The sequence below is a fragment of the Coloeus monedula genome (assembly GCF_965178545.1).
Source record: "Coloeus monedula genome assembly, chromosome: Z".
Classification (NCBI taxonomy): domain Eukaryota; kingdom Metazoa; phylum Chordata; class Aves; order Passeriformes; family Corvidae; genus Coloeus; species Coloeus monedula.
In genome coordinates this window covers 460,260-488,042 of record NC_138822.1, presented here as the reverse complement: position 1 = coordinate 488,042, position 27,783 = coordinate 460,260, and the positions used below count along the sequence as shown (strand labels likewise).

The window sequence follows — 27,783 nt, the reverse complement described above, 5'->3', positions numbered from 1 at the left end:
TTTTTAGGAGTGAAAGCTATTCAAGAGGGAAGTATTGATTTTCCTCCTTTCCACCTTGAACATTCCGTTTATTGTTTCCTTCAGTTTGTGTGTAATGCACCATGCACAAAGCTATTCTTGCTTCTCCTCTCGTGCCCCCAACCAGTCGAGGATGTACGGCCTTTGCTGAAACCATTTTTATTTGGCGCCTGAAGTCTTTGCGTACCCAGAAACTCATAATTTAAAACTAATTCTGCTTTTTGGGAGCCAGAGTGTGTCTGTGTAAAACTTCACCATTGTCAGCTCAGAGAGGAGAGTGGGGACACGCAGGTGCAGAATCTCTCCTGCCTTCCCTGGGCTGACAAGGGCTACATTCTCTTGCTGACTGTTCTTGATTTACAGCAGCTGGATGGAGCGTGGGGGTGGTTGTTGGTTTCTTGGGGGTTTTTTTAAAAGTGGGGTTTGTTTGCTTGTTAAGGTGGGGTTTTTTTTGGTTTTATTTTTTTTTTTCCTGGTAGCGTCTGTCTATATGCAAAAACCTGGGTCTGCAATAGTATTAAAAAGCAACAGTGCTGTTTTTTCATTATTTTTTTTCAGGGGGATGTGTGCTGGTGGTTAATCTTTGCCTGGTATGACACAGAAGTACTGAACCTCACAGGTTTCTGGCACAGCACAGGTTCTGTTCCTGAACCAGGGAAGGCCAGAGGACCAGCCTGGCCACCCTGCAGGGCAGAAGTAGTTGTGCCTCTGGCCCTGGGAGTGATCAGATGGCAGCTGACCTGAGGGTGGGGGAGATAAACTGGTCTGCAGGGAGCTCAATCCCATTAGTGACGTCTGGCAGCGTCACACAGTGCTGTGGGAGTGTTTCCTGTGCGCTGCTGTAATGGGCGAGGGGACTGCCCGTGGCACACAGGGTAGCTCGTGGCCAGGGTGAGGACTCTGTTCCAGAGCCTCCCTGGGCAGCAGTGTCCCCACCTGTGCCTGAGACCCTCGTAGAGCAGCACCGTGTGTGTGTGGCAGTTTGGGCTGGCCTTCAGTCTGGGCAAGCCCCCCATGAGTGCAGCTCATCTCCTCAAAACCCAGGCAGATATCACAGGCTTAGGGACAGGATGGCCATACTGTTTGGGTTTTTTTCCTGTTTTATTTCTTAATTTTCTTTTTGCAAGAATTATGTTCCCTATATATGCACAGCCAGTGTGGTGGGAGTGCAGAGTGCCATGGGAGCTTTAACCCTGCTCCCTGGGCTCAGCTGTCTCCCCCTCTGTATCTCCAAGAACATCTTCAGAAGCTGCTCTGTGGAAAATAGGTGAGTTACAGTTCTGTCCTCATGTCTCATCAGAACTGGCTGACCTTCAAAAGCTTTGCTGCAGAGACGCTCGGTCGTGCCAGAAGAGTCTTCTGGTGCAGCTCAGAACCACGTTTGTCAAGAAGGAGCTCAGTTTCCTTCTCCCTGCCTGGGAGAACAGGGATGTGCTGACCCTCTGGGCAGGAGCAGACCATACCTGGTGAGCTGGGGTGGCCTGGGCAGGGATCAGCCCTGCTTCATCTTGGAGCTGCTCTGTGTGAGGATGTATCACCAGATCAAGAGGTGCAATCATGAACCACAGCATGGTTTGAGATGGTAGGGACTTTTAAAGGCCATCTAATCCAACCCCCTGCCATGGGCAGGGACACTTTCCACTATCCCAGGTTGCTCCCTTGGCGACTTCCAGGACTGGGACAGCCACAGCTGCTCTGGGCAGCCTGTGCTAGTGCCTCCCACCCTCACTCTGTACTTTTTTTTGCTTATATGTAGTCTGAATCTGCCTCTTTTACTTTAAACCCATCATCCCTTGTCCTATAATTGCAGGTCCTGCTCAAAAGTCTGTCCCTGTCTTTCTTATAAGCTGCCTTGAGGCACTGGAAGGGGTTCTAAGGTCTCCCCAAAGCCTTCTCTTCTCCAGGCTGAACAACTCCAGCTCTGTCAGCTTTCCTTGTAGCAGAGGTGTTGCAGACCTGTGGTTATTTTTGTGATCCTGCTCTGGACTGGCTCCAGCAGCTCCACATCCTTCATGTGCTGGGCCTCAGGGCTGGAGGCAGGTGGGATCTCACCTGAGAGGGGCAGAGGAGCAGAATCCCCCCTCCCCTGCTGCCCCCCCCTGATTGGGGGTCATCCCAGCACAGGGGGGTTTCTGGGTCCCAGCACACAAGGCCAGGGCAGGGCCAGCTCTCACCCACCAGCAGCCCAAGTCCTTCTCCCAGGGAGGCTCTTGGTCCGTTCATCCCTCAGCCAGAGACCATCCAATTCACTGCTGATGGGCATCCATTACAGCAAGTACTTGGAAGCAGGCTTCCAGGAGCCCCTATGAGTGAAGTTACAGGTGGACAGCATCCAGGGTTTTACAGCAGCTTATGGCAACATCTGGTCTGGCCTTTCTCTGTCAGCATGGGCAGCAGAGCTGCTGTGCCCACCGCTGCTCCTGCTGCCACGCTCTGATGGGAGGCAGTGCCTTAAAACAAAGGTGTAATATCCAAATTATCAGAAAAACTTTTGCCCATCAGAACATTTCAGTTTGATGAATTAATACTTCCCATGAAATATGAAGTATTCTCCATGAAAGTGGGTATGGTTTTTTTTCCGTGCTGGTCAGATCTGTGCTGTGCACGTCCTGACACTGCTGGCAGCTCTGGTGTGGGCTCTGACCTTCAGGTCTGCTTTGCTCCTGAAGACCCAGGGGCACCCACCCGGGTTTCCTTCCAGACACTGAGCTGTGGCTCTCCAGAAGGGTCAGGTGGCCATGACAATCCCTGTCGAGTCAGTTCCCTCTGGCTGAGTTGAAGGATCTCTGTGTATCAGGATCCCAGCTCAAGCTGCTTAGTGGTGTGCTCAGGGGCTTGGCTCAGAAATAGCTGCAGAAGGACAGGTGGGAGCAGGGCCCGGGCTGGAGCTGCTGTGGGACATTGCAGGGTGGGGAGAGGTGCAGCTGTGTGTGCAGGGTGGGTGATCCTGGTGACCCTGTCCTGCGCCGCATGCGTGGCTCGTGGGGTGCCCCGAGGATGCTGTGGGGGCAGAGGCTGCTCCTGGTGCTGTGCGTTGTTTTAGAGAAATGCCTGCCAAGCTGTCTCCTCCAAGACACCTGTTGTTTGGCCCAAACGCTCCAGTTTCCTGAAAGGACAACATGGGGTTTTTTTATTAGTATTCCATCTGGGGTTTTTAAATATTTGTGTTTGTTCTTCAGGCTTGTCCTCCTTATCCTACAGGTTAAGAGACTTTTTCTGGAAATTCTGTTTTGTGAAGCCCAGAGAGAGGAGTCTTTCCTTTCTGCAGAGCAGTGAAGGGGAGGGGGTGAGGGGTGGAGGTGCAGATGGAGGTGATGAGGAAGCAGCGGTGCATGGTCGGCTTCCAGGCACCCAGACACGGAGCCCGGGGCAGGAAGGAGCCCCTGCAGGCACAGCCTTCCTGTGGCTCAGAGGGAACATTCAGGTCTTTGGAGGGGAGTGGGAAAGCCAGAGCACTTTGTGCTGCTGAGCAGAGAGGTGAAGTCAAAGAGGCCAAGGCTGCGGCCGCTGCCACGCGAGCGTTACAGGCGCAGAACGCTGGGGACCCGTCTGCCCAGGCTCCCTGGAGAGATCCTGCGTGTGTGTTCCAGGCTTCTGCTCCTTCTGTGGGCACTTCCTGGTCACCCTCTGAAAAGGGGTCAGATTTCCCATCCTGTCAGCTGTAATTTCTGGAAACAGCTGGATCAAAAGGTCCCCATTTGTGGTTCAGAGATGCTTCTCAGGAGCGGATGTAGGAGCAGCGTGGCTGAAGGAGCAAGGTGAATTGTGTTGTGTAAGAAAGAAAGCCCATAGAGTGCCCAGTGTAAGAACTGCTGAAGGGCTGAATTTCCTCCATTTTCTGCCCATGGCTGAACAGGCAGGAAGCAAAACAGGCTGGAGTGGCTCCTTGTGAGGAGCGTACCAGCAAATGTGGGTCCTGCCCTCCCTTCTTGATTAGGAAATGTGAGCTGGGGGAGGACAGTGGGCTGGGAAGATGCTGAGTGGAACAGGTCCAGTTTTTGTTGAGACAAACCTTTCGTGGCTCAGTTGTGTGAGCTTCCAGCCATCTCTGCTGTTCATAGGTTAACTTAGTGATATTTCTGTTACAGCACCATTTCTACCATGGACCAGCAGCCCGCTGTCCCAGTATGACAGAGCATGTCCCTGAGGCACAGAGCTCCCTGTCCCAGCAGAAGACACGAGGGAGGAGGTCAGGACATACGGAACGCCTAGCCTGAGCAGAAGACACGCTGTGAAAGGTGGATATAACAGTTTTGGGTTTGAAATACAAAGAAGAGCTGATATTCTTCACGACTTCTGGCAGATACAGACATATTTTGTTTCATTTTGTGTTAGGCCCACTGACAGCCCACAGTTCTTCCCAGGGTTAGAGCTCAGAGTATTGGCAGGGGTACATGGCTGCAGGCTTCCTGTGCCTTGCAAGGCACACTGCTAGGGTGTGCAGTTACCATTGATGTTTGCAGTCACAAATATCAAACCAGTTACCTGCTTTGGCTGAAGATTCATGGTCTGGTGGGCTCTGATAGGGGTGGAAAGCTGACCCAGCCTTTGCACCTCCAAAAGAAGCCCATGGATCCATGAAATCCATGGAAAAGGAGCACAGATGTCACTGTCTGCCATGGGAGGGTAATGCAGTATGACCATGACACAGATGACCAAGGGCACCAGAAAGGAGAGGCTGGGTGGGCAGGGGTGTTCTGTGACTGTCACCACAGGTGTTACCTTCTGTTAAAGCTCTGGTCTTCACAAGGTGCCAACAGATCTTTGTATTACAAATTAATCGTGAATTAGTGTTGGTAACTCTGAGAGCCGTCCAGAAGAGTTTCTCAGTCACTTGTCATTCTGTTTCCCTGTGATTTCTGTCACTTCCAGGTAAATGGGAGATTTGGAGACTAGCTTAATCCATACACGAAAAACATGTAGAATAGAGCAAATGGTAGCAAAATGGCTTCATCGCTCTCGGGACAGCGCACCCAGGTAAGTGTGGTTTTTGTGGGAGGAATATCTATGATCACCTTCGATCAGAGACAGCACAAGGCTGTTCCAATGAACAGGGGCTGGCACAGCCTGCAGATCTCACTCACTGTTTCCGCTGTTCTTGGGAAATATGCACACAGAAAAAGAAATCAACAGCATTTTTAAGCAACCCCCTTGGCTTCCAGGGACTGATGTTCCTGCCTTGCTCTGCTGTGGTTTTGTGAAGAAGAAATACAGCACTGCTCCATGTGAAACTTGCTCTTCTCGAAGGTGGGGTCATGGTTCTCTTTGTGGGCCCACATTTTTGGGCAAGACTAGGCTGTATTTACCAGGGATCCTGGCCTATGGCTGCTTTCCTTCCCTGAGGTCTGAGAGTCGGCATTAGGGTGGAGTGGACACACGTAAGCTGGAGTGGATCCCAGCAGAAGCTGAGAGCTGTGCATTCTCTCGCTGCCTCGCTGGGTGAAGGTGCTGCTGTTTCCTGTGGATGGAGGTCATGGCTTGCTGTGGGGCACACCTGGGCCTCTCTTCTGTGTGACCACTGGGCTGGGATGACTGGAAAGTTGTGGTTACAACCAGTCTGATGTCCTCAGCTTCCTGTGGAGGCCAGGGAGTTGCTGCTGGCTGCAGAGCCGGGTATCCAGGAAGCACCAGCCTCAGTGCAGCACGGCAGCCCACTGAGAGCAGGGAAGTGTGTGGGTCCAGGTCCTTCTGAAAAAGAGTCTCTGATTATATCGTGTTTGATTGTATCTCGTGACCTCACAGGGAAAACGTGCCGGTGATGGACAGCACCGGGGACAGCGCAGCCCAGCCCCCCAGCCGGGTCAAAGTCACCGTCACCGTGTACAAGGACCTCGTCCTGCAGCACTACGGCTTTGAGATCTGTCCGAGCCTTCCCCTGACTATCGCCTCTGTCACTGCAGGTGAGCATCCTGTCCTCCCTGGAGGCCGGGTCTGAGAGCCCAGCAGGGTCCCAGGGGGCCTTAGTGATAAACTCCTGGCAGGGGTTTGTGGCTTCTGAGGTTGGTGTGTGACCCCTGAGTGCTGCCGGTGGCAGCCGGGGTGCCTGCGGTATCTCCCAGTTCCGACAGCGTGGAGCCAGAGTCAGTATCCCGTGGATCCTTGCCCGTGCTCGCTCGCTGCTGACCTTCATGATGCAGAGGGCTGCTCAAAGGAAAGTTCTTCCTGGTGTTTTATCTGAAATGCAGAGGAAGAATTTAATCTTATCTTAGAGAATTTCATCTTATTCCACTGTGGCCACAGTGATCTGTTGCTGAACAGACCCTGGGCTTTCAGCCCTGTAACATGGAGAAGTTTGCTGCTGGGTGCTGGCAGTGCTGAAATCAAGCAGATCAGCTCCTCTAGCTATAGAAGGGAGGGGTGCAAGTCAAAAACTGTGAATCTATTTCTTATTTATATATATTTTGTAATGGCTACACAAAACCATGTGGTTTTCACTCACTGGTGTGAGTGTGGCAGCCCTCTGTTTGGGGGTTGGTGGGGCTCTAGGCTGGGGCATGTACCCTCTGTCACCTCCCACCTCTCTTTGTGCCCCTTCCTGTGTGAAACATGGTGAAATGATCTGAGAGTTGTGGTGTGTAAGTGGGGGGGTTTTCTGCTGTGCTTTTGTTTTTTCCTAATCAGAAAGAATCAACATTTTCCTAAAGCTGAGGCACAAAGAAGCCTGCCCTTCTGACCCTGTGCTTTGCTGATGGGAGCCCATGGCTACACAGGCCATGTTTGGTTCCCAGTGGCTTGTGTGGTGGGCTGTGACAAGGGGACAAGCACATGCTGGAGTGGTTTTCCATGAGGCAGAGGGAAGCTCAGGTGGGGGCAAGGACACAGGCAGGGACACACCGGCCTGTGTTACCACCTAGTGTCCTTCAACCCCTTTTATTTTGCCATCCAGAGGTGGTTGCTGAGGGAAGCAGGTGCTGGGAGAGAGGAGGAGCTCACAGGGAGTGTCTCTGGACATCCCTAGTGCTGATGTGGCACCTGGGTCAGTGGTGGACCTGGCAGTGCTGGATTAATGGATGGACTCTGTAGTCTTAGAGGGCTTTTCCAATCTAAATGACCCTGTGATCCCCTGGTGGGATCTGGCTGTGACTCAGGCTGTGCTGGTTGCCCTCAGGGAGCACGGCCGAAGGGAAGCTGCAGCCGGGTGACCAGCTCCTCATGATCAACTCCACCGCAGTGGACGACGTGTCTGTCGAGCGGGCAGCCAGCATCATCAGGTGTGGACTGTCCCCCGTGCCTGGCTGTGGCCAGAGGGGCTGGGGAGGGGCACGGGCCCTGGCTGACCATGTGTCTCTGTTGCAGGGAGGCCGGCGATGAGCTGCTCCTGACCGTCCTGCGCTGCGCGTCTGTAAGTGGCCCTTCCTTGGGCACCCTTTGGTATGGCCACAGTCGAGGGGTGGCTGGACTGATGTGCAGGCTGTGAGGGGCTGGCCAAAGCCATGAGGGTGCCCTGAGCATCCTCTGCTGTCACACACACCCTTGGAGGGGCCTGGGAAGAGTGGGCAGTGACTCCTCACCGCCCCTGGTGCGGGGCCAGGCTGGCCCTGCCATGGGCTGCAGGGAGAGACTCTGAGCTCCGTGCACCCCGGTGGGCTCTGGAAGGTCTGGACGTGCACAGAGGCTCCTCCCAAATCCCATCCACTCTCCCTACCACGTGTCCTCAGGGCAGGATGGGGCCGTGGCAGGCCAGGAGGCACAGGCACTTCTGACAGGTGAAGGATTGGCTCTGCCTGGAAGCTACGTAGGAGACGCTGAGGGATTCTGCTACTGTTCTTGGGGACCATCATACCTTACAGGCCACGTGTGCACAGGGATTTGGTGGCATTTGTGCACAGTTCCTGAACACATCTGGTGTCTTGTGAGCTTGATAGGACCCTGTCACGGTGACAGCAAGGTTATGTGACAACTGTGCAATGTGGTCAAGTTGCCTGTGTCACCGTGGGCAGTTTTCCAAATGGTTTCCAGTTTGCGGGACACTCTGGGAAGCCCAGCAGAGCGGGGAGGTGCTGCCCACGTGGGTCTGCCCATCACTGCCCAGCTCTGAGTGTGTTGGTTCAGGTGCAGCCGCAGTGCAGGCCAGCTGCTGGCAGAGCCCCGCTGCTCCGCGGGGTCCAGCTGCGTTGTGCCATGTGGGGAGAGCGCAGCAGCTGGCACCGTGCAGTGGCACTGGGACAGTGTGCCACATGCCACACACGCGTCCTGGACAGCCAGGGCTGGGTTCAGCAGCTGCCCAGGCAGGTCAGAAGGGCCTGTGGCAAGGCTGGGAGCTGAGAGGCTCCCCAGAACCCCTCTCCGTGGGGTGCGAGGCAGCACAGTGGGAGCAGCCCCCGCCTGTACCCCTGCCCTCGCTGCGGGCTCTGCTCCGCCCGCGGCTGCTGCCCTGACCAAACTCCGCTGTCCTTTCAGGGTGGCCCCAAGTCGTCGTTCCTCACCGCAGAGAAGAGGGCGAGGCTGAAAACAAACCCCGTCAAAGTGCGGTTTGCGGAGGAGGTGCTGCTGAACGGACACTCCCAGGTCGGGGAGCGCGGCTGCGGCTGCGGGAGGGAGGCGGTGCGGGCTCCCCCGGGGCTGGGGCACTGCGGTCGGGGCTCGCTGCCCTGGACACGATCCAGGCAGCTGCTCCCTGCTGCTGCCTGAGGTGCTCGGGGCCGGGGGAGAAGCACCGGCGGTTCTGGAGGGTTTTGTCTCTGATGTGCTTACTTGGACTGATGGAAAATGCCCACATGCGCTGCTTCTGTCCTGTTCCCCTGTCAGACCTCAAACCGTCCCCTCACCACTTCAGGAGGCAGCTGTCATCCCTCGAAGTGCTAATCCATCCATGGTGACCCCACACTGAGCTGTGGGCATGACAAATCCTGGCCCAGAGATGAGAGGTGAACGCTGGTGTGTGTGCCAGGTTTATGTGCTGTTGGGCTGTCCCCTCCTGGGGACGGGTCACACCATGCTCAGAGGGTGTGTCACTGGTCACTTCACCTTGCTGGTAGGTGTGACAGTGTTCCCGAGCTGACAGGGTGGCAGCCTGGTGTCATATCCTTGCAGAGGGTTTCCACAGAGCACCCACGGCTGCCTCTGTACCTGACCCTCTGCGAGGTGAGCTGGGTCACAGCTTGCTGGAGGTGCTGCGGACCCAGCACCAGGTTCCTAGTGCTGGTAGCAGCCGATACGGGTCTGCCTGTGCTGGTCTCCCTGGAGCAGAGGTGAGAACACTTGTATCTTCCCTGAAGTGTGAACAGCTTTTGAGGGTCTTCTTTTCTTTCTGTGTAACTTTCTAAGCTCAGTGGGGTGAACTGGGGTCAGCTGGGAGTCATTAGCTCTGTCAAGCTTTCCTTATGTCTTTCAGAATGAGAGAACTCTGTGGTCAAATCCCCCTCTCTCCTCCCCTGCTCATTAGTGCTGTTCCGCCGTCCAGGTCTGACCAGGCCTTTCTGCTTTGCATCAACGATGAACTGCCCACTGGGCCCTTTTCCTTTTCCCTTCCTGTCTGTCCCTTGTTCCCTGTCGCTGGTGGAACTCTCCTGGTACAGCTCAGAGCCTTCCCAGGGCAGATGTTTCCTCTCTTTCCCTTGTACATGGGCAGAGATGCAGCCAGAGGTGCCATGGGTGTCACCTGCCCACAGTGTGAATGCAGGTGGGGCCCCCTCGCCTTTGGCCATCCCTGCAGGATGGGCAAGGGTCAGCTATGCCTCCCAACGTTTGCCAGTCTGTCTCTCTGGACCCTGGGATCCTGCCCTTCCTGCCATGCTGCTGCCAGGTGTGCCAGTGCTGCTGCAAGGCTTGTCCCTGCCCTCCCAAGGGCTGTGCTCACATCCCTGGGTGTCTGGGACCCTGCCTGGGCAGTGTGGCAGCAGTGCCCTCCCTGGGACAGATGCCTCGTGCTGTTGGGAGATGTGACACCCAGATCACCAGGCAGGGAATGGGGAAGGGGAGGATGTGCCCAGGAAGTGGTCCCAGGCAGAGATGCGTGAGAGCTTTGGGCAGGACTGATCGTGGGATACAGGCAGATTCGAAATCACCAGCAGACCCTGCTTTTCTTGTAGCTGGGAGCTGACAGAAGTGTCTGCCTGGAGGTTCTGTGGAGCTGTGTCAGCCAGAGGCTGGGCCCTGGTGTCGCAGACCATGAGGTCTCAGATCTGTGCCAGCCACTGATCACAGGGGTGGTCTCAATGAGTCTGGAAAAGGAGCTCTTGAGAGGTGTGAAGAAGGTACTTCTGCAGGGAATGTTGCACTCTGTGCCTCCCTAAAGCCTCTGTCAACACTGTGCTGAGCTAATCATACCTCTGCCAGTGCAGAGGGACACAATCAGTGTTTAGATTGCTATTCATTTAATGAGAGCGGAAAGGTAGGGCAAATTAATTCGGGTGCTGGGGGCCCACTGGTGTTAGCTTACCTCTTCACCATCTGGACGTGCAACCTGCTTTGAGCAGTGAAGGATTAGCACAAAGGAAGAGTAAATAGATTTGTTGCATATTTATAATTTCTTTCTGGAAAAGCACTATGCACCTCAGCAGCCCTGAGTGCTTAACGGCTGCTCGCCTTTCCATGGACTGACGTACTAAGGCAGCCAAAATGGGCATTATGGCCCTGAAAAACTGTACAGCCTCCTGTTTCAGTAAATATACTGCTCTTGTCATCCTAATGGAGCACGGCTAAGTGATCCTTGTGGCGACGGGAAGGATCCCAGCGGCTGCGTTCTGCAGCTGAAACCCGAAACTCCGGGCTGGGAGCATCAATTATTAATGAGGCTCGCTGCTGTCCTGCCTCCGCTTTCCGCAGACTGATGATGTATTTCTGTATCACTGAGCGATATGCAAGGGACAGGCGCCTGAGGACCCTCGGGCCAGCGCCAGGCAGTGTGTTGTTAGCTGCTGTAACTTGGGGGGCATCAGCCTCACCCCAGGCAGGACAGGAGGGGTATGGCTGTTGAGGCTTTCAGGGTTAATTCATAGCAGCTTCTGATAGCCTTCATGGAAAGAGAGAAACCTCTCTGGGTGTTCTGGCTGGATAATTGGATCTGACCAGGAGAGTGGTGCTAATTTGTGCAGATGTTAAGTTGTGTACTGGCTGTGCAAGGCCCCCTCACATGGTAACTGTGGCCAAGGGAGCTACCAGAGGAGATGTGCAGCTGGTGTAAAATGGTGCTGCTGTCCTGGAGCTGATGGAGGATCCCACACCTGTCAAATATGTTACATGTTTGGGCCAGTTAGCACAGAGGAGTTAGATCCTGGGGCTGGGAAGAGCTGCAGTGTTCTCTTCTTCTTTCCCAGCGGTGACCGTAGGCAGCTTGAACCCCACAAAATGGGTATGAGAGGAACAAGGAAGGGATTCAGGAGGGTTTTATGTTTGCTCTGGCAGTACTTCCAGGGTGTATGGGCTCTCTGTCTAGAGGGACCAAGGCTGTGAGGTTTGTAATGTGTGGCACAGTGAGTGAAACACAGGAGAGATCGTCTTAGGAGCACCATTCTTAACCCTGAGACTCTGTTGACAAGATGACCCCTTTAAGTGATGGGAGTCATGTGCTGGTCCAAGAACATGAAAAACACATGCTGAATAGGAAGTCCCAGAGTGGAGGAGTAAACCTCCCCAGCACTGAGCAACCAGAGGAGCAGCGGTGAACCTGGGAGGAAAGGTGGAGGTATTCTCTACTGACGAGTGAGGTGGAGGGCTGAAAAGTGATGCTCTGGGCTGCCCCAGCAGGACAGAGGCCAAGTCCCCAGACCCTTCTCAAAGCACCCAACAGAGATGTTGTTGCTGAGTGTGTCCCCACCTTGGCCCACGTCTGGGACCTATCTCAGGACACTCTGGTAGCATCATCTCCATGGCAGCGTGGAGGGTGTGGGCAGCGCCTGGGGCGAAGCTGTGACTGCTGCCGGTGGGATGGTGTCAGTGTGGGCTCTGTGCTGCTCCGTGATGGGTGATGTTTTCTGGAGGCGCTGCTGGGTTTTGGTGATGAGCAGGGAGGATGGCTTTCTGCTTTCAGTGCCTGCCGGATCCTCCTGTGCCGCTGGGAACGGAACGGTGCTCCCAGGCCACGTGCAGCCGCTGCACTGCCCGCAGTGTTACGGTAAAGGCATTTGTTGTGCTCTCTTTGTGTCATTCTGTGCCAGAAGCATAATCAGGAATAAAGCTTGGTGCCATGGAAGAGGGTTGCCAAGGTAGAGAAGGATTTTCCTGGATGCCAGGGCTTGCAGTGCCAGGCAGAGCAGCTGGTGCCCGCAGGCCGGATGCCCGAGGGTCCAGCTGCTGCTTCTGTTCTGCAGGGGAGCTCCCTCCTGTTCATGCCCAATGTTCTCAAGGTGTACCTGGAGAACGGACAGACGAAGGCATTCAGGTTTGAGAGGAGCACCACTGTGAAGGTAAGGATGCTCAGCAGGCTGTTCCCACCACCCCAATCCAACCCGTCAGCAAAGGTGCGGGCAGGGCGCTCGCAGCCTCCGGCGTGCAGTGGCCAGCTGGTCTGAAGGGGATTGCTGGCTGCTGCTGGGCACGCTGGGTTGTCTGTGTTAAGGATGTTCCCCTCCTCTGGAGACATGAGCGCTGATTAACCCCCTCAGGTGAAAGAGCAGCATGTGAGGGAGTGATCCTCCTGAGTGAAGAGCGATCCTCCCTCAGATCACTTCTGCTGGGGGCATCACAGGCAGGTTGCCATTGTTCCCCTGAGCATGACGCTGCTCTGCAGAGCCATTGATCCAGCCCTTCCCATCACTGCTCTGCTTGGACACAGGCTGACACACTTCCAGTGCTTCTGGCCTGATTGTTGCAGCTGCTCAGAGTTTACTGAGTGAGATTTGGCCATGCTCAGTGGTTGGAGGTCATAACTTAAAGGATACGTGGTGTCCTGCACCAGTGTAGATGCTGTGGGAGAGATTCTCAATGGACAGACATTCAGGGGTTATCAGGCTGAATGTAAATTAAGGGGAAACGCAAAGGGACTTCATTTATCATGCAGTGAAAACTTTCCTCAGAAAAGGAGGAGTTTGTCTGGTTCATTCAAGCTTCACAAAACCATTGTGATCTCTCAGGCAAGTGTCTGCAAGTATTTTGACTTGCAGGGTCTGGAAAAGCAAAATAGTGCAATAAAGCAAGGAGGAGGTAGGGAAAGGGGAGGTGAGTGGTAAAGAGAGATTTGAATGCCTGTCTCCAAGGGTTTGATTTCTAAAGGATGCATTAGCTCTTCGTCTTTGACTTGAGTTTCTCAGCTCTGACATGGAATAAGTTTTCCCAGTTTTTGAGACCAGCTCTCAGTAGTGCCCTCCAGAAACACCTAAATGAGTAAAATGCTTCCTAAGTTAGGTGTTTCTAGAAATTCCTCTGTGGTTTGAGATATCCTGGCTTAAAACTGCGATGAGTTAAACATTTATGCTTACCTCAAGAAGCTTGAGTGAATCCATAGGCTTCTGTTTCACTTTGTGCTCAGTCAAGCCTGTGGTGATACTTTCTTTTTGCCTAAAGTAAACCTTGTTACTTCCATAACAGTATATTTTCAGAATTGTCTATTACAAGCTAAACACCAGTTTCAGTCAGATTGGCAAGACTTTTACAATTACGCTCTCAAATTCTTTTTTTTTTTTGTTGGAGAGAAGTGTTTTTCACCAGTTCTTTGTAGTTTCTTCACAAATCACAGAATCGCAAACTGATTTGGGTTGGAGGGCACCTTAGAGACCATCCAGTTCCAGCCTCCTACCATGGGCAGGGACAACTTTCACTAGACCAGGTTGCTTCAAGTCCTGTCCAGCCTGGCCTTGGACACTTCCAGGGACAGGGCATCCACATCCCAAGTGTTGTAGAGTTCTAGAAAGCTGGAAGAACAAACACAGCAAACACTTGGGTCAAGGGTCACAGAAAGTGCTCAAAACCACTCAGCTGAAACCTGTAAAACATTGAGTGTGAGCAGCTCAGGACAGGCAGCTCCAGGAGGTGGATTTGATGCCTATCACACCTTGGAGTTTGCATGTTGCTGAGCTCTTACCATGGCAAGCTGCAGCTTCCCCACCTTGTCCTGCTGCCCTGCTGGGATGCATTGTACCTGTCCGCTGCTCCACAGGTCTGCAGGCTGGAGTCACACAGGGTGGCGTGAGCCGTACTGGTGCCACACCTGAGCTCTGTGTGACCCCTGTGCCCCCAGGACATTGTGCTGACGCTGCAGGAGAAGCTGTCCATCCGCAGCATCGCCCACTTCGCGCTGGTGCTGGAGGAGCAGTACAGCCTGGCCAAGATCCACCTGCTGCACGAGGAGGAGCTCATTGCGCAGGTGAGCCGGGCCCCCCTGCGCCCCATGGCCCTGCAGGGGCACTGTCCCCCAAGAACAGAGGCCAGCGAGGGGCAGAGGCAGCCAAGAGCTGCAGGAGTCACCAGAGCAGGGAGCTCAGCCCAGCCCCCTGTGATGCCATCCACCTCTGCCATGGTGTTCACCCACAGCCCTGGGGAAGTGGCACTTGGGGAGCACCCTGCCCCGGCTGGACTGCCCACACACAGAGCAGTACCCAGGGGCTGGTGTTGCCTGGACCACATAGAGCAGTTGTGGGTGACATCCTTTGTGCCTCCTTTCACATTGGCCCATCTGCAGAGGACTGTTTGAGCCTTACAACAGCTTGAGGACAGCTGTGCATGACCTTGTTGTTCACAGTTCCCTGGGTGGTCAGAGCATTCATCCAGGCAGGGGCCACTTGGATTAAGTTCTGAGCCAGGACCTTGTGTCCTGTAAACATGAGGTGAGCTCGTGTAGCCCTGCTGCTCCAACAGTGGTCCTGGGCTCGTTCAGTTTGTGAGGAAGTGCCTGCTCAGGTGTCTCAGCTCCGTGCTGATGGGTTTGTTGGTTGGCAGTCCCCTGCAGAGGGGTTCATGGAATCGTATATAGAACATCCTGAACTGGAAGGCGCGCACAAGGATCACTGAGTTCAGGTCCCTCAGTGGCTGATGCTGTCAGACCACTGAGCACATGGGTCAGAGGATTTCCGCTGGGCAGGATTTGCCCAGAATAAAATATGCTGATGTATAACTCAGTCTTGACATTGTATTGACATTACAGTGATGATGCAGGGGTCTGTTTAGGGCTGCTGTGTCTTGTGACTGAGCTCCAAAGCAGAGCAGCCTGCCCCTTTCCCTGCTGTTATCACGCAGCCCCAAGGCCTCTGTCCTGGTCACACTGCAAGCCTATGGGATCAGTGGGTATTTAAATGAAGTGTTGCTGTCAAAAGGCTTCTAGGCTACTGCAGGGAGAAGAAAAAAACAGATGAAGAATCAGAGATAAAATTACAAGCCCTAGCAAAGTCTCCTCGTGTTCATTAAGGACAATCTGCACCATCCCTCACCAGGGGCTTTAAATGATTCCCGTGGGTTTGCGGGAGCAAAGGCTCATTGTGCGCTCGTGGAGGGAGGGCTTGTGGTGTGATGCCCTCTGTCTGTTGCAGGTGGTCCAGAAAAGAGACTCTCATGACTACAGGTGCCTCTTCAGAGTGTGCTTTGTCCCCAAGGACCCCTTGGACCTCCTGCAGGAAGACCCAGTGGCCTTTGAATATCTGTACCTGCAGGTGACACTGGAGCATTCCATGCTTAGGAATCCCTTCTCACCCCATTCTTATTTTTGCTTTAAACCAGAGCGAGCCTCAGACTGGCTCAGCTGTGTGGATGTGAAATGCAGAGCAGTTAAAATCGGAGCATTTCAATTCGATTTGCCTTGAAATTCTTACATCAGCTTGTATGCTTGGCTGGTGGAACCCTTAACTGGATGTGTGGTGTCATGTTGGCGGTCTCGTTCGGTCTTCTCCCTGACCCAACTGTGCTGTGTTTGCTGCAGAGCTGCAGCGATGTGCTCCAGGAGAGGTTTGCCGTGGAAATGAAGTGCAGCGTGGCGTTACGTCTGGCTGCTTTGCACATACAGGAGAGGATCTATGCGTGTGCTCAGCCACAGAAAGTGTCCTTGAAATACATCGAGTAAGTGCACAGGTTTCTGTGTTCTCTTGTGACTAAGCCTGGCAGAAGGAGCCAGCCACAGGTGGCATCAGCTCGCTGCTTGCCTGGTGTTTAGCTCTGCACAGGACTCCAGAGGGGACTGCAGCCTCTTGGCTGTGCTGCTCGTTTTAGGGCAGGGTGGCCTCGTGGGTCTCCCTGTCCCTAACCTGCTGAACTGCCAGAGTAGTACAGACAGTGAACCACTGGGTGTGTCCCCAGGGAGAGGGAGGTTCTTACCTGTCACAGGGGCAGGGACTTGAAACTGCAGATCTCTCACACAGTGATGGTTACCCAGGCTGCTCCTGCCAGTATTGATTGCAGTACCTGGAGAGAGGGGGTATAATCATCAGCTTTGCATAGGCAGGACATCTCTCCATCCACCAGAAGCATGCCAGGTATACCTACTTTGGGCAGTGATAGATCCTGTGAAGTATTGGGGTCTGTGGGGAAATGACCAAGAAATACTTTCAGGAGGAGCAGGTGTAACCCATGCCATGCTGCACCTTGGTGCTCTGAGACTGCACCTGCCCTAGACAAGCGCTGCTCCACGAGGCAGTGACAAGCTCTTTGTTAATTACCAGGCCCTGGTGTGGTGACGGGCAGTGCTGTGCACTCCTGTGCAGCCAGATGTGCCCAGCTGTGTGCAGGGAGCGGGGGAGAGGGGCAGCGCTCTCCCCTCAGGGGTGTTTAATGCTTGGGCTGAATAAACTCACCAGCAGCACCCATGGCCCTCATTTTGGGTCCAGGAAACTGAATGTGCTGAAATGTCATGACCTTGTCACCAAAGCAAGGTGCATGCAAGGACAGTATCTCCATCCTCTGGATGATGAGAGGAGATTGGGGCTGTCCTGCTTATGAAGGCTGTGAATTACCTCCTGTAAAACCACGTGAAAATGGCCATTCTGCATCAAAGTGCACATTGTCCATCCCGCTCCTGACCCGGTGGCAGGTGCAGGTAGCGGAGAATTTGAGCGAGTGAGGCCAGTGGGTGTGTTACAGCCCCAGGGCTGCCTGCTGCCTCTGCCCTGTCCTGTGCTGCTGGGGCTCGGCGTGGCTGGGACCCCCTGTGTTCCCTCCCCTCTCTCTGCCAGGAGGGACTGGGGAATCGAAAACTTCATCTCACCCACCTTGCTTCGAAACATGAGAGGGAAAGACATCAAGAAAGCCATCAGCTACCACCTGAAGCGGAACCAGGTGCTGCTGGACCCTCGTCAGAAGGTAGCGTGCAGCCCCAGCTCACAGAGCCTCCAGGCTGGTGGCAGCGTCCTCCCTCCGTGGGTCCCCTCCCTGTGTGCTGCTTGGGGCTTCTCTCCTGCTTCTCATGCTCTGTGCCCATGCTCCCTGACCTCCCTGCATCGTGTGTCTTGCTGCACTTTGCTCTGGGGTGCCAGATGCCCACTGGGCCACATGGGACAGTCCACGGACACCTCTGTTGCCTGTCCAGGCTGAGCTTGATGTGTTGGTCACATACCCAGTCCTGCACCAAAGAACGTCTCCTGTCCTGCAGCTGCCTGTGTCTAAACTGTGTTTCCTCTCTTGCCAAACAAAGCACACGCTCACAGCAGCCCAGGTGCGCCTGAGCTACCTGCAGATCCTGGGAGAGCTGAAGATGTACAGCGGGAAGATCTTCAATGCCACCCTGATGGTATGAGCTGTTTGTGTGATTGATTTTGGTGTGCTGTCCTGCTGGTCACACGTGGCCAGGTTTTATTGACAGGTTTAACCTCTGCCCCTACAGCAGCAGGACAGGGAGTCGTATGTGGCGTTGCTGGTGGGCGCCAAGCACGGAGTGAGCCAGATCATCAACAGCAAGCTCAACATCATCACGAGCCTGGCCGAGTTCCCCAGCATCAGCAGGGTGGAGCTCAGCGAGGAGTCCGAGCGAGTGAGCACGGTCAAGATCTACTTGCAGGACCTGAAGGTGAGCAGCTGTGTGGGGACAGAAGCGCAGGGGCAGTCACTTGCACCATCAGCTCTTCTCAGAGGCTGAGGGTGTCACCAGTATCAAAGGCTTAGAACAGACTTGGGAGGGGAAGTTCATAGGAAGAACCAAAAAAATTACCAGAGAGAAGTGATTCTTCCTGCTGAGGAAAAGGGATTCTTCCTCCATCAGTGAGACACACCAAAGGCACAAAACACAAGAAAAATAAATTACTCCTCTTTGTGCTTCCTGCAGAAACAGAATGAGGGAGGTATGAGATGGAGGGGGTGCCTTGTCCTTGTGCAGCCTGTTCGTGCAGACTGTGGTACAAACAGTATTTATTTATTCTAATCTTTTTTTACCCTTTTCTCCCCTACACCTCCAAAAAATAAAACTAACAAAAAAAAGCTGCTCACTCTGCTGCTGGAATCAAACAGTGCAAAGGATCTGGTCTGCCTCATCGTTGGTTACTACAGACTCTTTGTGGATGCAAACGTCTCCATATTCACGTGGGGAGAGAAAAAACAGCAACTGCACCGTGTCTCAGCTGAAGAAGGTTTAACAAAACAGCCTTTTTTTGACAAAGCATGGGGAGGGAGTGGGTGTATGACCCTGGGAAAAGCATTATGTGGGCCTGGGTGGTGGCACCTGCATATGATTAAAGCTGGACCTGATGATCTTGGAGGGCTTTCCCAGCATTCATGGTTCCAAGATTCCGTGATATCTGCAGGCTTGTGGGGGTCGCAGACCGAGGCTTGGGGCGAGGGGCCACCCGGCAGCTGCCCTGCAGCTCCAGGGGTGCTGCTCCGGGGCAAAAACACCCCACAGGTCTTCCCTTGCTGCCTGGTGAGCTGGCAACGGCTGAGCCCCCTGAGTGCCCGGGGCAGTATCTGATCCCCCTCCCCACGCCCCGGATGGGCTGACGAGTGCGTTTAAATCCCAGGGTATGAATCCCGAGCCTGCAGCGACTCTGAAGATTCCTGGGACCCGGATTCCTCCTCGGAGTGTCGCACGGACACGGCTGTGGCGTGCGGCAGTGAGGAGGGGCGGGGGGAGCCCCGCAGCCCCGGCGGGAGCAGCGCAGAGCCCCAGGCTGGAGGGGGTGACCCGCGGGCCGGGGGTGACAACGCCACGGACAGCACATCCGAGGCGTCCGACTCGGCCAACACCGAGAGCCGAGGGGTCAAGACGAGCGGCTCCAGCGACTCCGTGGATGCGCTGGAGGAAGATGAGTTGGCAGCGTGCTCTTCCTCCAGGCCGGAGCTATTCCACTTCTACGCGCCGACCGTGCAGGAGATGAGCAGTGCGGACCGGAGCTTCGTGCCGGTGCGTGCCGCCGGGAGCGCCGACTTCTTCTGCTTCCTGCAGGTGCCCGGGGACAGCCCCTCGGAGCCGGGCGCGGCCGGGCTGTCCGAGGCGGACCCCGGCGGCTGCTGCAGCCCCGGCTACAGCGCGTCCCCCGCGGGCAGCGCGCAGGGCGGCGGCGCCAGCTCGGGGCACGCAGGGCCCGGCGACCTCGTCCTCAAGCCGCCCCCGGGCTTCGGGGACTCCAGCTCCGAGGAGGAGTTCTACGATGCTGCGGACAGGCTCAGCCCTCCGGACGCGCTGGCAGGTAAGCACACACCCCCGTGCTGCAGGTCCTGCCTCCCGCTGCCGGGGCTGGGGTGCTGCCTCTTCCCCCCCCAGTCCTCCCGCGGGCTCGCCTTCCAGCTCGTGGTGGTTTCTCCAGGACTTCTGAAGGACCTTTGAACGCCCTTTCTTCCCAGGCCACTCCTCAGCACTGTTACAGTGACATTGCAGGGGGATTTGTTACCGCATGCAAGCGCTGTGTGTTGGGAAAAGTCAGTTTTCGGAGGAGTGGCATTCTGGAATCTCTGCTCTCTTCCTCTCAGCTAAGGAGACCCCAAACCTGTAAAACATTGTTCCATGAACCCCCAAGATCAAAAGGTCGTGTTCAGGTCAGAGGCTTGTTACATAGATGGGTCAAGGATTCCCAGGGCTGGCAGCTCCCTGGCCATTGTATTTTCTCAGAAATGAGATGATCCTTGTTTCTGGAGTAATCAGCTCTTTCAGTATTAACTGAACCTCTTAAGAATTCGATTTGTGCCATTAGAACAGTTTTGGCTTTCATATTATTGCACAGTCACTGTACTGTGTTCAGGAAAAACCTGTCTTCTGTGGAAATTTTTATCATCTAAATATCCAGCTGGGAACCTCTGACTGCGTTTCTATTTGATGACAAGCCCACAGCTGTGGGCAGTGCTCTTGTAGTGCTGCTGCTGTCCCCAGGTGTAACTGGGGACTTACAGCCGTACCTGCCTTCTGGTGAGGCGACTCCAGAGCCCTCATCACTACCCCTGGCCTTCAGTCCTTGTAGCCACACACCCAGGCTCTGCCTTTTTCGTGGCGTCCAGCCTCCAGTAGGTACTTGATCACGAGAGACCGTTTCCTTTTGCCCTTGGGAGCCAGGCATTGCTGCTGGGCATTTGTGTCTGTGATTCCAAGTCCTGTGCCAAGAGCTTTTTGGCCAGCTGTGTAGGCAGGTGGATATACTGCTGCCCAGGATGGCTTCGTGATTTCCATGTTTTTTCTTGCCATCAGGTTATGATATGGCATCCTGGGAGGGTATGGAGAGCTCCTCCTGCATCCCAAAGAGGCTGAGGTGCTACAGCCTGGGGGAGACCCCATCGATGAGGGAGAAGCACGGGCAGGAGAAGGAGCTGACCTACACCAAGAACCTGAGGAAGAGAAGATCTTTCCTGAAAACTGACTACACCTCTCAGGTCAGTTTCCCTGCAGCTCTCCCAGGCTCTCCACAGCGCTGCTGCTCCTGGCCATCCACTCAACCCTCTACAGAGGACACAGGGAAGGACATGGACACGGGGCTTCCTCTGGCCACCCAGGCCCAGAGGGACCCTGCTGGCTCAGACCCCTGCTCTGACCTGATGGACATGAAGCCTGACACCACGGAGACAAAGTCAGTGAGGGAATGGGTGGTTTCATCCATTTCGGACATTCACCATCCTGGTGACCAGCGTGGGGAGGAGGACCTCCAGCCAGCACACCCCCCTTTGCTGTCCCTGGAGGAAGCTGAGCCCCTTCCCAGAGGTCAGAGTGGAGCTGCTCAGGAAAGCTCCCCAAAGGAGGCAGATCCCGGGTGTCTGAGCGAGGAGAGCCGTGTGCCCACGGGAGGCTGGCAGACCAAAGGGGCGCAGGAGGGGGGGCGTGGGGTGGTGGCCACCCAGCACAAGGTTAGTGTTGTGCCCTCATCCTGGGATCCAGAGGGGACCTGCCCCCCTGACAAACTCCTGCTGCTGCCACCAGCTCCTGGCCCCAGCATGGCCCCTCCCCGGGAGCTGGCCCAGGACCAGGGGCCGCTCCCTGAGAGTGTGGAGCCTTCCCCCACTCCCTGTCAGGAGAGCCAAGCCAATGGTCAGAGCTGTATCACTGGCAAGGGCAGCGCTGCTGGCGATCGCTGTGCCGATGGTCAGCACTGTGCTGAGAGCGAGGGCCATGCTGATGGTCAGTGTTGTGCCGATGGTCAGTGCCATGCCAACAGCAGCAGCGATGGGGCCGTGTCCTGGGCGAGGAGCCCACAGGTGGTGAGTGGGGAGACCCTGTGGAAAGTGCACGAAGGCCACGTGGGGTTCCCAGAGGCAGCCCAGCTCCTGGCAGATGGCAGCAGTGCCTCGGGGCCCTCCTGGCTCTCGTTCGGGGTGAGGACAGACCCTGTGTCACCCAGCTCACTGCAGGACAGGGTGGATGACCCACGTGAGCCTTTGGCCTGTCTGAGGACCAGCGGGTGCGTGGGGGCCAGTGCTGTTGGAAGGAAGATGCCAACAGCCCCTGCTGGAGCAGGCTGCGGCAGGGAGCTGGTGAGCAGCTCTGGGCCGGGTGAAGGGCAGCCCACGAGAGATGCGGATGTGACTCAGCCAGAGCCTAGATGGGCTTCTCTTCCCAGAGAACAGGCTGCGGGGCTGGGGAAGGACTCCTGCCTGGCTCTATCTGCAGCGCTTTCCCTCTCCTCAGTCCCAGTTCCCTTGGGGAAAGGAGCAGGAGCCCACGGGGCTGCAAAACACTCCTTCCTCTGTCTTAACCCCGAGGATGGTGAGCAGACCCCTTCACCCCGAATCCCAGCCGGGCCCTTGGGCTGTTCCCTGGCACCACGTGGGCTGGAGAGCTGTGGCTGCCGGCTGCCCTACATCAGCTGCTTCCCCCAGCCCCACAACCAGGGGGAGCGTGACACCAGCCCCCCCCAGTTTCCAGGGCCCCTCACCACCCCACCCTCTGGCAGCTGCAGCCTTCCCAGGACCCCTGGGAGCAGTTTCCCAGTCTCCATTGCTGGGGACGGGGCAGGGCAGGACCCCCACATCCGAGTGCTTGGGCAGCTGAAGGACCAGGCATGGATGAGCCCTGCGGATTTCTCCCGCTTCCTGGCCTACACTGCGGAGCTCCAGGAGGTTGTAGGGAAGCTCTGTGGGAACCAAGCAACCCACCTGCATGACCAATGTGCAGAGCAGGGTGCAGAGAGCAAGGGTGCCTTGGGCTGGGCTTCCCAGGACCTGCTGTCCAGCTGCCAGGCGCTCCTGAGCACAGAGCAGCCTCTCACAGAGATGCAGCGTGCGCTGAGGGCCACATTCGACCGCCTGGTTCACCTGGCAGTGACCTGCTTCCAGGTGACACACTGCCGGCGCTGCAGGCAGAGGCAGCAGGAGCTGGGAGCTGCGCTGGGGGATGTGGTGGGCACCTACCAGCAGCTGGTGCAGGCTCTGCACCAGCAGCTCCATCGGCAGGTCTGCCCTGAGCTGGGCACCAAGCTCCTTGCCCGCCAGCACACGGCCCTAGCAGCTGCTGTCTTCTGTCTGCTGCAGCAGTTCAGGGCATCGCCGTGGATGTGACAGGCTGGGTGGGGGTACACGAGGGCACTGAGGGGGACAGAGGCCAGACGTGTGCCCTCTTTCCACCTCAGGCTCTCTCCCAGGCGATGTTTAGCCCAGGATGGCCATGGGAGGATGTGCCCACACCTGTTGGCTGGGCTCCCCAAGAGCAGCCGTGCCCTGGGCTGCTCTTGGAGCACTTCAGTGTCTGTCTTGCCCAGGGCTCGTCCCTTGCCTCCCACAGGCTGTGCAGGTGATCAGTCTCACGGTGTTGTCTCAGCTGCCTTTGTCACCCATGGGGAAGGGTGGGAGCCTTTCAGCCTGCCTTTCATCCACTGCTCTCCAGGCAGGCTCCGGACTAAAGGCACATCGAACCCACCCTGGCCTAACGTGAAGGACCCCAGGTGGCTTTTTCCACCTTCTGCGGCTGAGGGAACACAGTGATCCTGTATCAGCTGCTTTTCCTTAGCAGGAGAGGGCTGTCCCAGCCAGGGCAGCTCCTCTGCTGCCATGTGCTGATGAGCGAGACAGGCCCTGATCAGCTCCACCCCACCCTCGGAGCTGCTCACGGCTCGGTGTCTGCCAGAAGGCAGGGGCAAGCCCCGACACCGTAACGCTGTGGTTGGAGCTGTGCAGGGGCTGTCAGTCGCTGCCTCGGTGAGGACCGGCCCGGTCCCCCTCCTCCCACCGCACCTGGCCAGCTGTGAGCTGGAAGGGGTTTTGCTGTGCATCCCCGCGGGGCAGCACTGCAGTGCCCTTGGGGGGAGGGGGCAGAGGCCGGTCCCTCACTGCTGAGGTCCAGCCTGGGGGTGTTGAGGGGCGGCTGCCTTTCCCCAGGGCGCTGTTGCTGCAGCTGAGCGTGCTTAGGGTGACAGGGGTCTGCACCAGCAGCTGAGGGGCAGGGGTGGGCTGGAGTGACGGCACCACCTCTCCCCAGGCACCGTAGGGACAGGAGTGTCCCCTGGCTCTGGGACACCAAAGGGGACCATCTCCAGCTTGCCAAGAGCCCCCAGGGCACAGCGACAGGCATTTGCCAACACTGACACCACAACACCCTGAGTCCCTGTTGTGGCTTAACCTTGGGCTAACCCTGGCTTGGGTTAAACCACGACAGCCCCCCAACAACTCCAGCGGACCCCGCTGTCACACGCACTTGGGCACAAGCCCCAAGGCTGTGAAAGGGTCTTGCTGTGAGAGAGGAATGAAAACACATAACCAAACTTACCTCAGATGACCTTCAGGTCCTGCTGCCACTGGCCACGAGGTTTTAGGGCTTTCGGCAGCAATGGCTGAGGTAATGTATCAACTCAGCTGCACCCAACACACTTCCTTCTGTGGCTGTGGCACGTGTCACTGCTCTGTGCAGGGCACGGCCCAGCCCAGGTACCTCCCAGCAGGGATGTGGGGGTCAGGGACCTGTGTGTGTCAGGTGTGACGAGGTATTGCTCATCAGTAACTGTAGAGACACAATGGGGATCTAAACGTTTTATTTTGTATTAGATGCATACTACTAGCCAAAGGCTTCAACAACTCACCTAGTCTTCACTGGGTTTAAGTTGTTGGGACATAGTGCCCTTGGGAGCTGCTCCCTGTCCCGCATTCTCCTGCAGGAGCAGCACTGTCCTGTCCCATGGTAGGGGGTTTTCCTTGCCCATAAGCTTTGCAATCCTAACTTCACCTTTCTCTGTTTCAATAAAATGAAGAAAACACCCTAAGGCTCTCCTCCCCATCCCAGAGCAAGTGTAGGTGCAGGAGTCACAAACAGCTGCAAAGAAGCAAAACTGAATTCCTGTCAGTTTTCACTTGATCGCAGGCTCCACCAGCTTTTGTTTCCTGCTCAAGGGGATGGGGATGTCCAGCACCACACTCCTGAGGTAGAAGGTGTCACTCCAAGAAGGTCCTCACACTGCTGGAAACCAAGCTGTCTGCTGTGCACAGTCACACTGGTGCTTCCTGCCTGTGCAGCTCCTCACCACAAAATAAAGCATTTTCTTGGGCAGCAGTGGTGCACTGGGCTGTCTCCACCTGTTCCACTGTATCCGGTAGCACATAGCCTTTTCCAGAGGAAACTCCAGCCCTCAGGGCTGCCGGCCAGCTCCGTGTGTTGTAGTAGGTGGACAGGACATCAAAGACTGTCAGGAGCAGAGAGATATTGAGTCACACACATGCTGTGAGGATGGTGGCAGCAGCTCTACAGACACCCACTGAACATGAGGGAGGTGATAACGGCTGACCCAGAGAGGGTCCCCACATACCACCTGATGAGCTGGTGCTTGAGGCAGCTTACCTAGGGGCAGACAGCTATTTTGGAGAGGACTTTAGGGAGCTCTGGGCAAAGCAAAAGTGACTGTGTCAACTAGAGCAAGGTGCCACCTGTCACTGTTTCGGCTGACATGTACCACCTGTCGGTGTCCCCCCTGTAGAGAGCCACACCTGCTGTGCTCCCACCATCACTCCCAGGCACTGACACTCCACCCCGTGGGCACAGAGCCCCCAGCCACTTCCACTGCCTTGTGTCGATGGATGGAGGGGCAACACAGTCCTCACATCAGGGGTAAAAGCATTGAGGAGCTGGCCTGGGTCATGAGCCCCTCCGCAGTCACCAGCAGAGAGACGTTCGCCTTGCAGAGGTGAAGGAGCATGAGCTCATCCTCTGCTGTGAGCAGGTGTGCCAGCCCATTGGGGTACAGGACACCAACACCCCTCCCCGCCATTGTCAGACTTGGCTGAGCGTGGCACAGACCTCAAAACTCCCATCCCTCCGTGGCCCGTCCCTCAGCAGCCCTCCAGCCCACTGTCCCCTGCCTTGTCCACAGCTTCCCGGGGAGCACGGGATTGCGCCTGGCCTTTGGATCACACCAGACCCCAGGGTGTCCCCCGGGACCCTGCAGCCCCGCTGCAGCCCCTCACCCTGGTTGATGGCCAGCGTCTCGGAGTGGTAGTTCCTGGCATTGGGGGCTTTCACCATGTACTCGCGGATGGGGAGTCGGGCTGTCTGCAGGGACTGCTCCCGTGCCCTCCGCAGGGTCAGCTGCTGCAGGGGACACACGGACACGCTGATACACAGCGTCCCAGATGTGGCATGAGCAGCCACAGAGCCAAAACCCGCCCTGGGGCTCGTGGCACCCGCACTGCTGCGGCCTCTCCCAGCTTGCTGCTGGGCCCAGGCAGAATTTGAGGAAAAAGGGATGGGGAGGCAGCCGCAGCACTGGGATGTCTCTGGTCTTGTGAAGGAATGGGGCAAGCATCACCCACCTTGTGAATGCTCTCATCCACCAGCCCTCCCAGCACGTACACCTTGTCCCGATCAATGTCTTCAAGGACTAGAAATAGGACATGCACTGGCTCACCACCACACAGCAGTAAATCCAGCAGGACACTGCTCTGCCAGCAGATCCCACGTCCAAGGACAGCAGTGGGCAGAGCGCCCTCGCCCCAGGGGCTGAGGCCTGGGGGCAGATGGGTCCCACCAGCACAGATTTAGCACCAGATGTGAGCACACAGCACACCCTGGCCAATGTGAGACAGCCTATGTAGGAACGACTTGCCTGAAGCATGGAATAGCCTCAAAAAGAAATTTCTAAAAGCCAGCCTTTGGCTCTGTTTCTCCTTTGCCTAAAGCATGTGAAATATTTACCGTTCTCAGAGTCAGGAGTGAGATAAACAATGGCATCCAAAGGAAACAGGTCCAGGTAACTCTGTGGAGTTGTATCCATCTGAAAACACCAGACAGAGTGAAGCAGCCAGTTAGCCCAAGGTGCATCTGACAGAACAAAGCCCCCTCACAGACACAGAGATATCCTGGGACTGACACTACTGCTTTGGACACACAAACTCCTAAAGATCTTGTAGATCCTACAGATCTCCAGTGACCCAGGGTTTTTCTTTCTCAATTGGAAAACGTCTTCTGTTCTAGGCACTGACAGACACGCTTCTAAAAACTCCATTAAATTCTCTCCTCATCAGAAGTTCTCAGTGCGCTCTGAGGAAGGGAGAGCAGCAACAACTGTCTAATTTTAAATATGATGCAGAGCACAGGGCTGAGCTCTCCCTGATCCCGTGGCCAGACCCTCACCAGGTATCCGGCGAAGCCGTCGTTCATGCGGAAGCACTGCTCGTAAATCGGCGTCCCCGCCGCGAACTCCGTCAGGCACAGCCAGAAGGGCCGAGCGGCGCGGCGGTTCGCCCCGTAGAGCCTGCGGATCTGGGAGGCGAGGCGGCCACTCTCCTTGGGAACAGAGCGGGACGGTGACCCCGAGCCCGGGGCTGGCGGTCCCGCCGAGCTCGGTCACACGCCGGCTGGGAGCCCAGGGCGGGTCCTGCCGAGTCCCCGGTGCCCCGCCCGCGGCAGGGACGGGCACACGCGGAGGGCAGCATGTCCAGGACCCCCGAGCAGCCCCCGGGACCCCCGCACCTTCTCGGTCATGCTGCCGCCCACGCCGAGGTCCACGCAGAGCCGCGGCCCCGCCGCCCGCGCCTCCAGCAGCCGCTCCGTGGCGAGGGCGGCCGGGACCCTTCCGCTGCCGAGCGCCGGTCCCGGGCCGATTCCGTCCGCTGGTGCCCGCCGTGCCCGGCGGCGCTGCCGCTCCTGCCGCCGCTTCCCGCGCCGGGCGGCGAGAACCCGCTGCCAGCGCCGCCGCTTCCGCAGCGCGTTCCTCTGCGGGAGGGAAGCGGGCACGGCGCTCAGCGGGGCCCGGCGCCGATAGCGGCCCCGCCGCCCGCACCGAGCACCAAGCACCGCCCCGCCGCACGCACCGAGCACCGAGCGCGGCCCCGCCGCACGCACCGAGCGCGGCCCCACCGCCCGCACCGAGCACCGCCCCGCTGCCCGCACCGAGCACCGAGCGCGGCCCCGCCGCCCGCACCGAGCACCGCCCCGCCGCACGCACCGAGCACGGCTCCTCCCCGCCGTCCGCCCGCCCCGCGCTGGGACCGCCCGCGGCCGAAGGCTCGATCCGCAGCAGCCGCAGCGCCTCGGCCGCCACCGCGGCCTCCGCCTCGGTCGCCGCCGCCTCCATCCCCGCC

The 27,783-nt window shown here is 56.6% G+C and overlaps 2 protein-coding genes across 3 annotated transcripts; one reads left to right on the top strand and one right to left on the bottom strand.

Annotated features, from left to right (window-relative positions):
* Positions 1-4,894: 4,894 nt before the first annotated feature.
* On the top strand, positions 4,895-22,779 carry FRMPD1 (FERM and PDZ domain containing 1; the record flags this gene model as incomplete). Its single annotated transcript, XM_082301127.1, has 15 exons — positions 4,895-4,995; positions 5,761-5,918; positions 7,127-7,229; positions 7,315-7,360; positions 8,419-8,526; positions 12,270-12,365; positions 14,135-14,260; positions 15,420-15,539; positions 15,806-15,942; positions 17,052-17,178; positions 17,510-17,605; positions 17,699-17,881; positions 18,290-18,437; positions 18,825-19,493; positions 20,483-22,779. 15 exons carry the CDS (start codon positions 4,895-4,897, stop codon positions 22,777-22,779), a joined length of 4,515 nt encoding a protein of 1,504 aa, XP_082157253.1.
* A 1,457-nt stretch (positions 22,780-24,236) lies between these two features.
* On the bottom strand, positions 24,237-27,783 carry TRMT10B (tRNA methyltransferase 10B). 2 transcript variants are annotated; one of them, XM_082301385.1, is made up of 7 exons: positions 27,648-27,783; positions 27,173-27,415; positions 26,834-26,986; positions 26,396-26,474; positions 26,014-26,081; positions 25,669-25,792; positions 24,237-24,890 (listed from the first exon to the last, which is right to left on the bottom strand). In XM_082301385.1, the coding sequence occupies exons 1-7, from the start codon at positions 27,774-27,776 to the stop codon at positions 24,697-24,699; spliced, it is 990 nt and encodes a 329-aa protein (XP_082157511.1). In that variant the 5' UTR covers positions 27,777-27,783; the 3' UTR covers positions 24,237-24,696. The 2 variants fall into 2 exon arrangements, with proteins under 2 accessions (XP_082157511.1, XP_082157512.1); XM_082301386.1 differs by lacking the exons at positions 25,669-25,792; positions 26,014-26,081.

Coding starts and splice junctions, on each gene's coding strand:
- TRMT10B (XM_082301385.1), bottom strand. CDS start 27,776: ATGGAGGCGGCGGCGACCGAGGCGGAGGCCGCGGTGGCGGCCGAGGCG. Junction 26,082..26,395: donor CACTCCTGACTCTGAGAACG/GTAAATATTTCA, acceptor TCCTATTTCTAG/TCCTTGAAGACATTGATCGG. Junction 25,793..26,013: donor TGGATGAGAGCATTCACAAG/GTGGGTGATGCT, acceptor TGTCCCCTGCAG/CAGCTGACCCTGCGGAGGGC.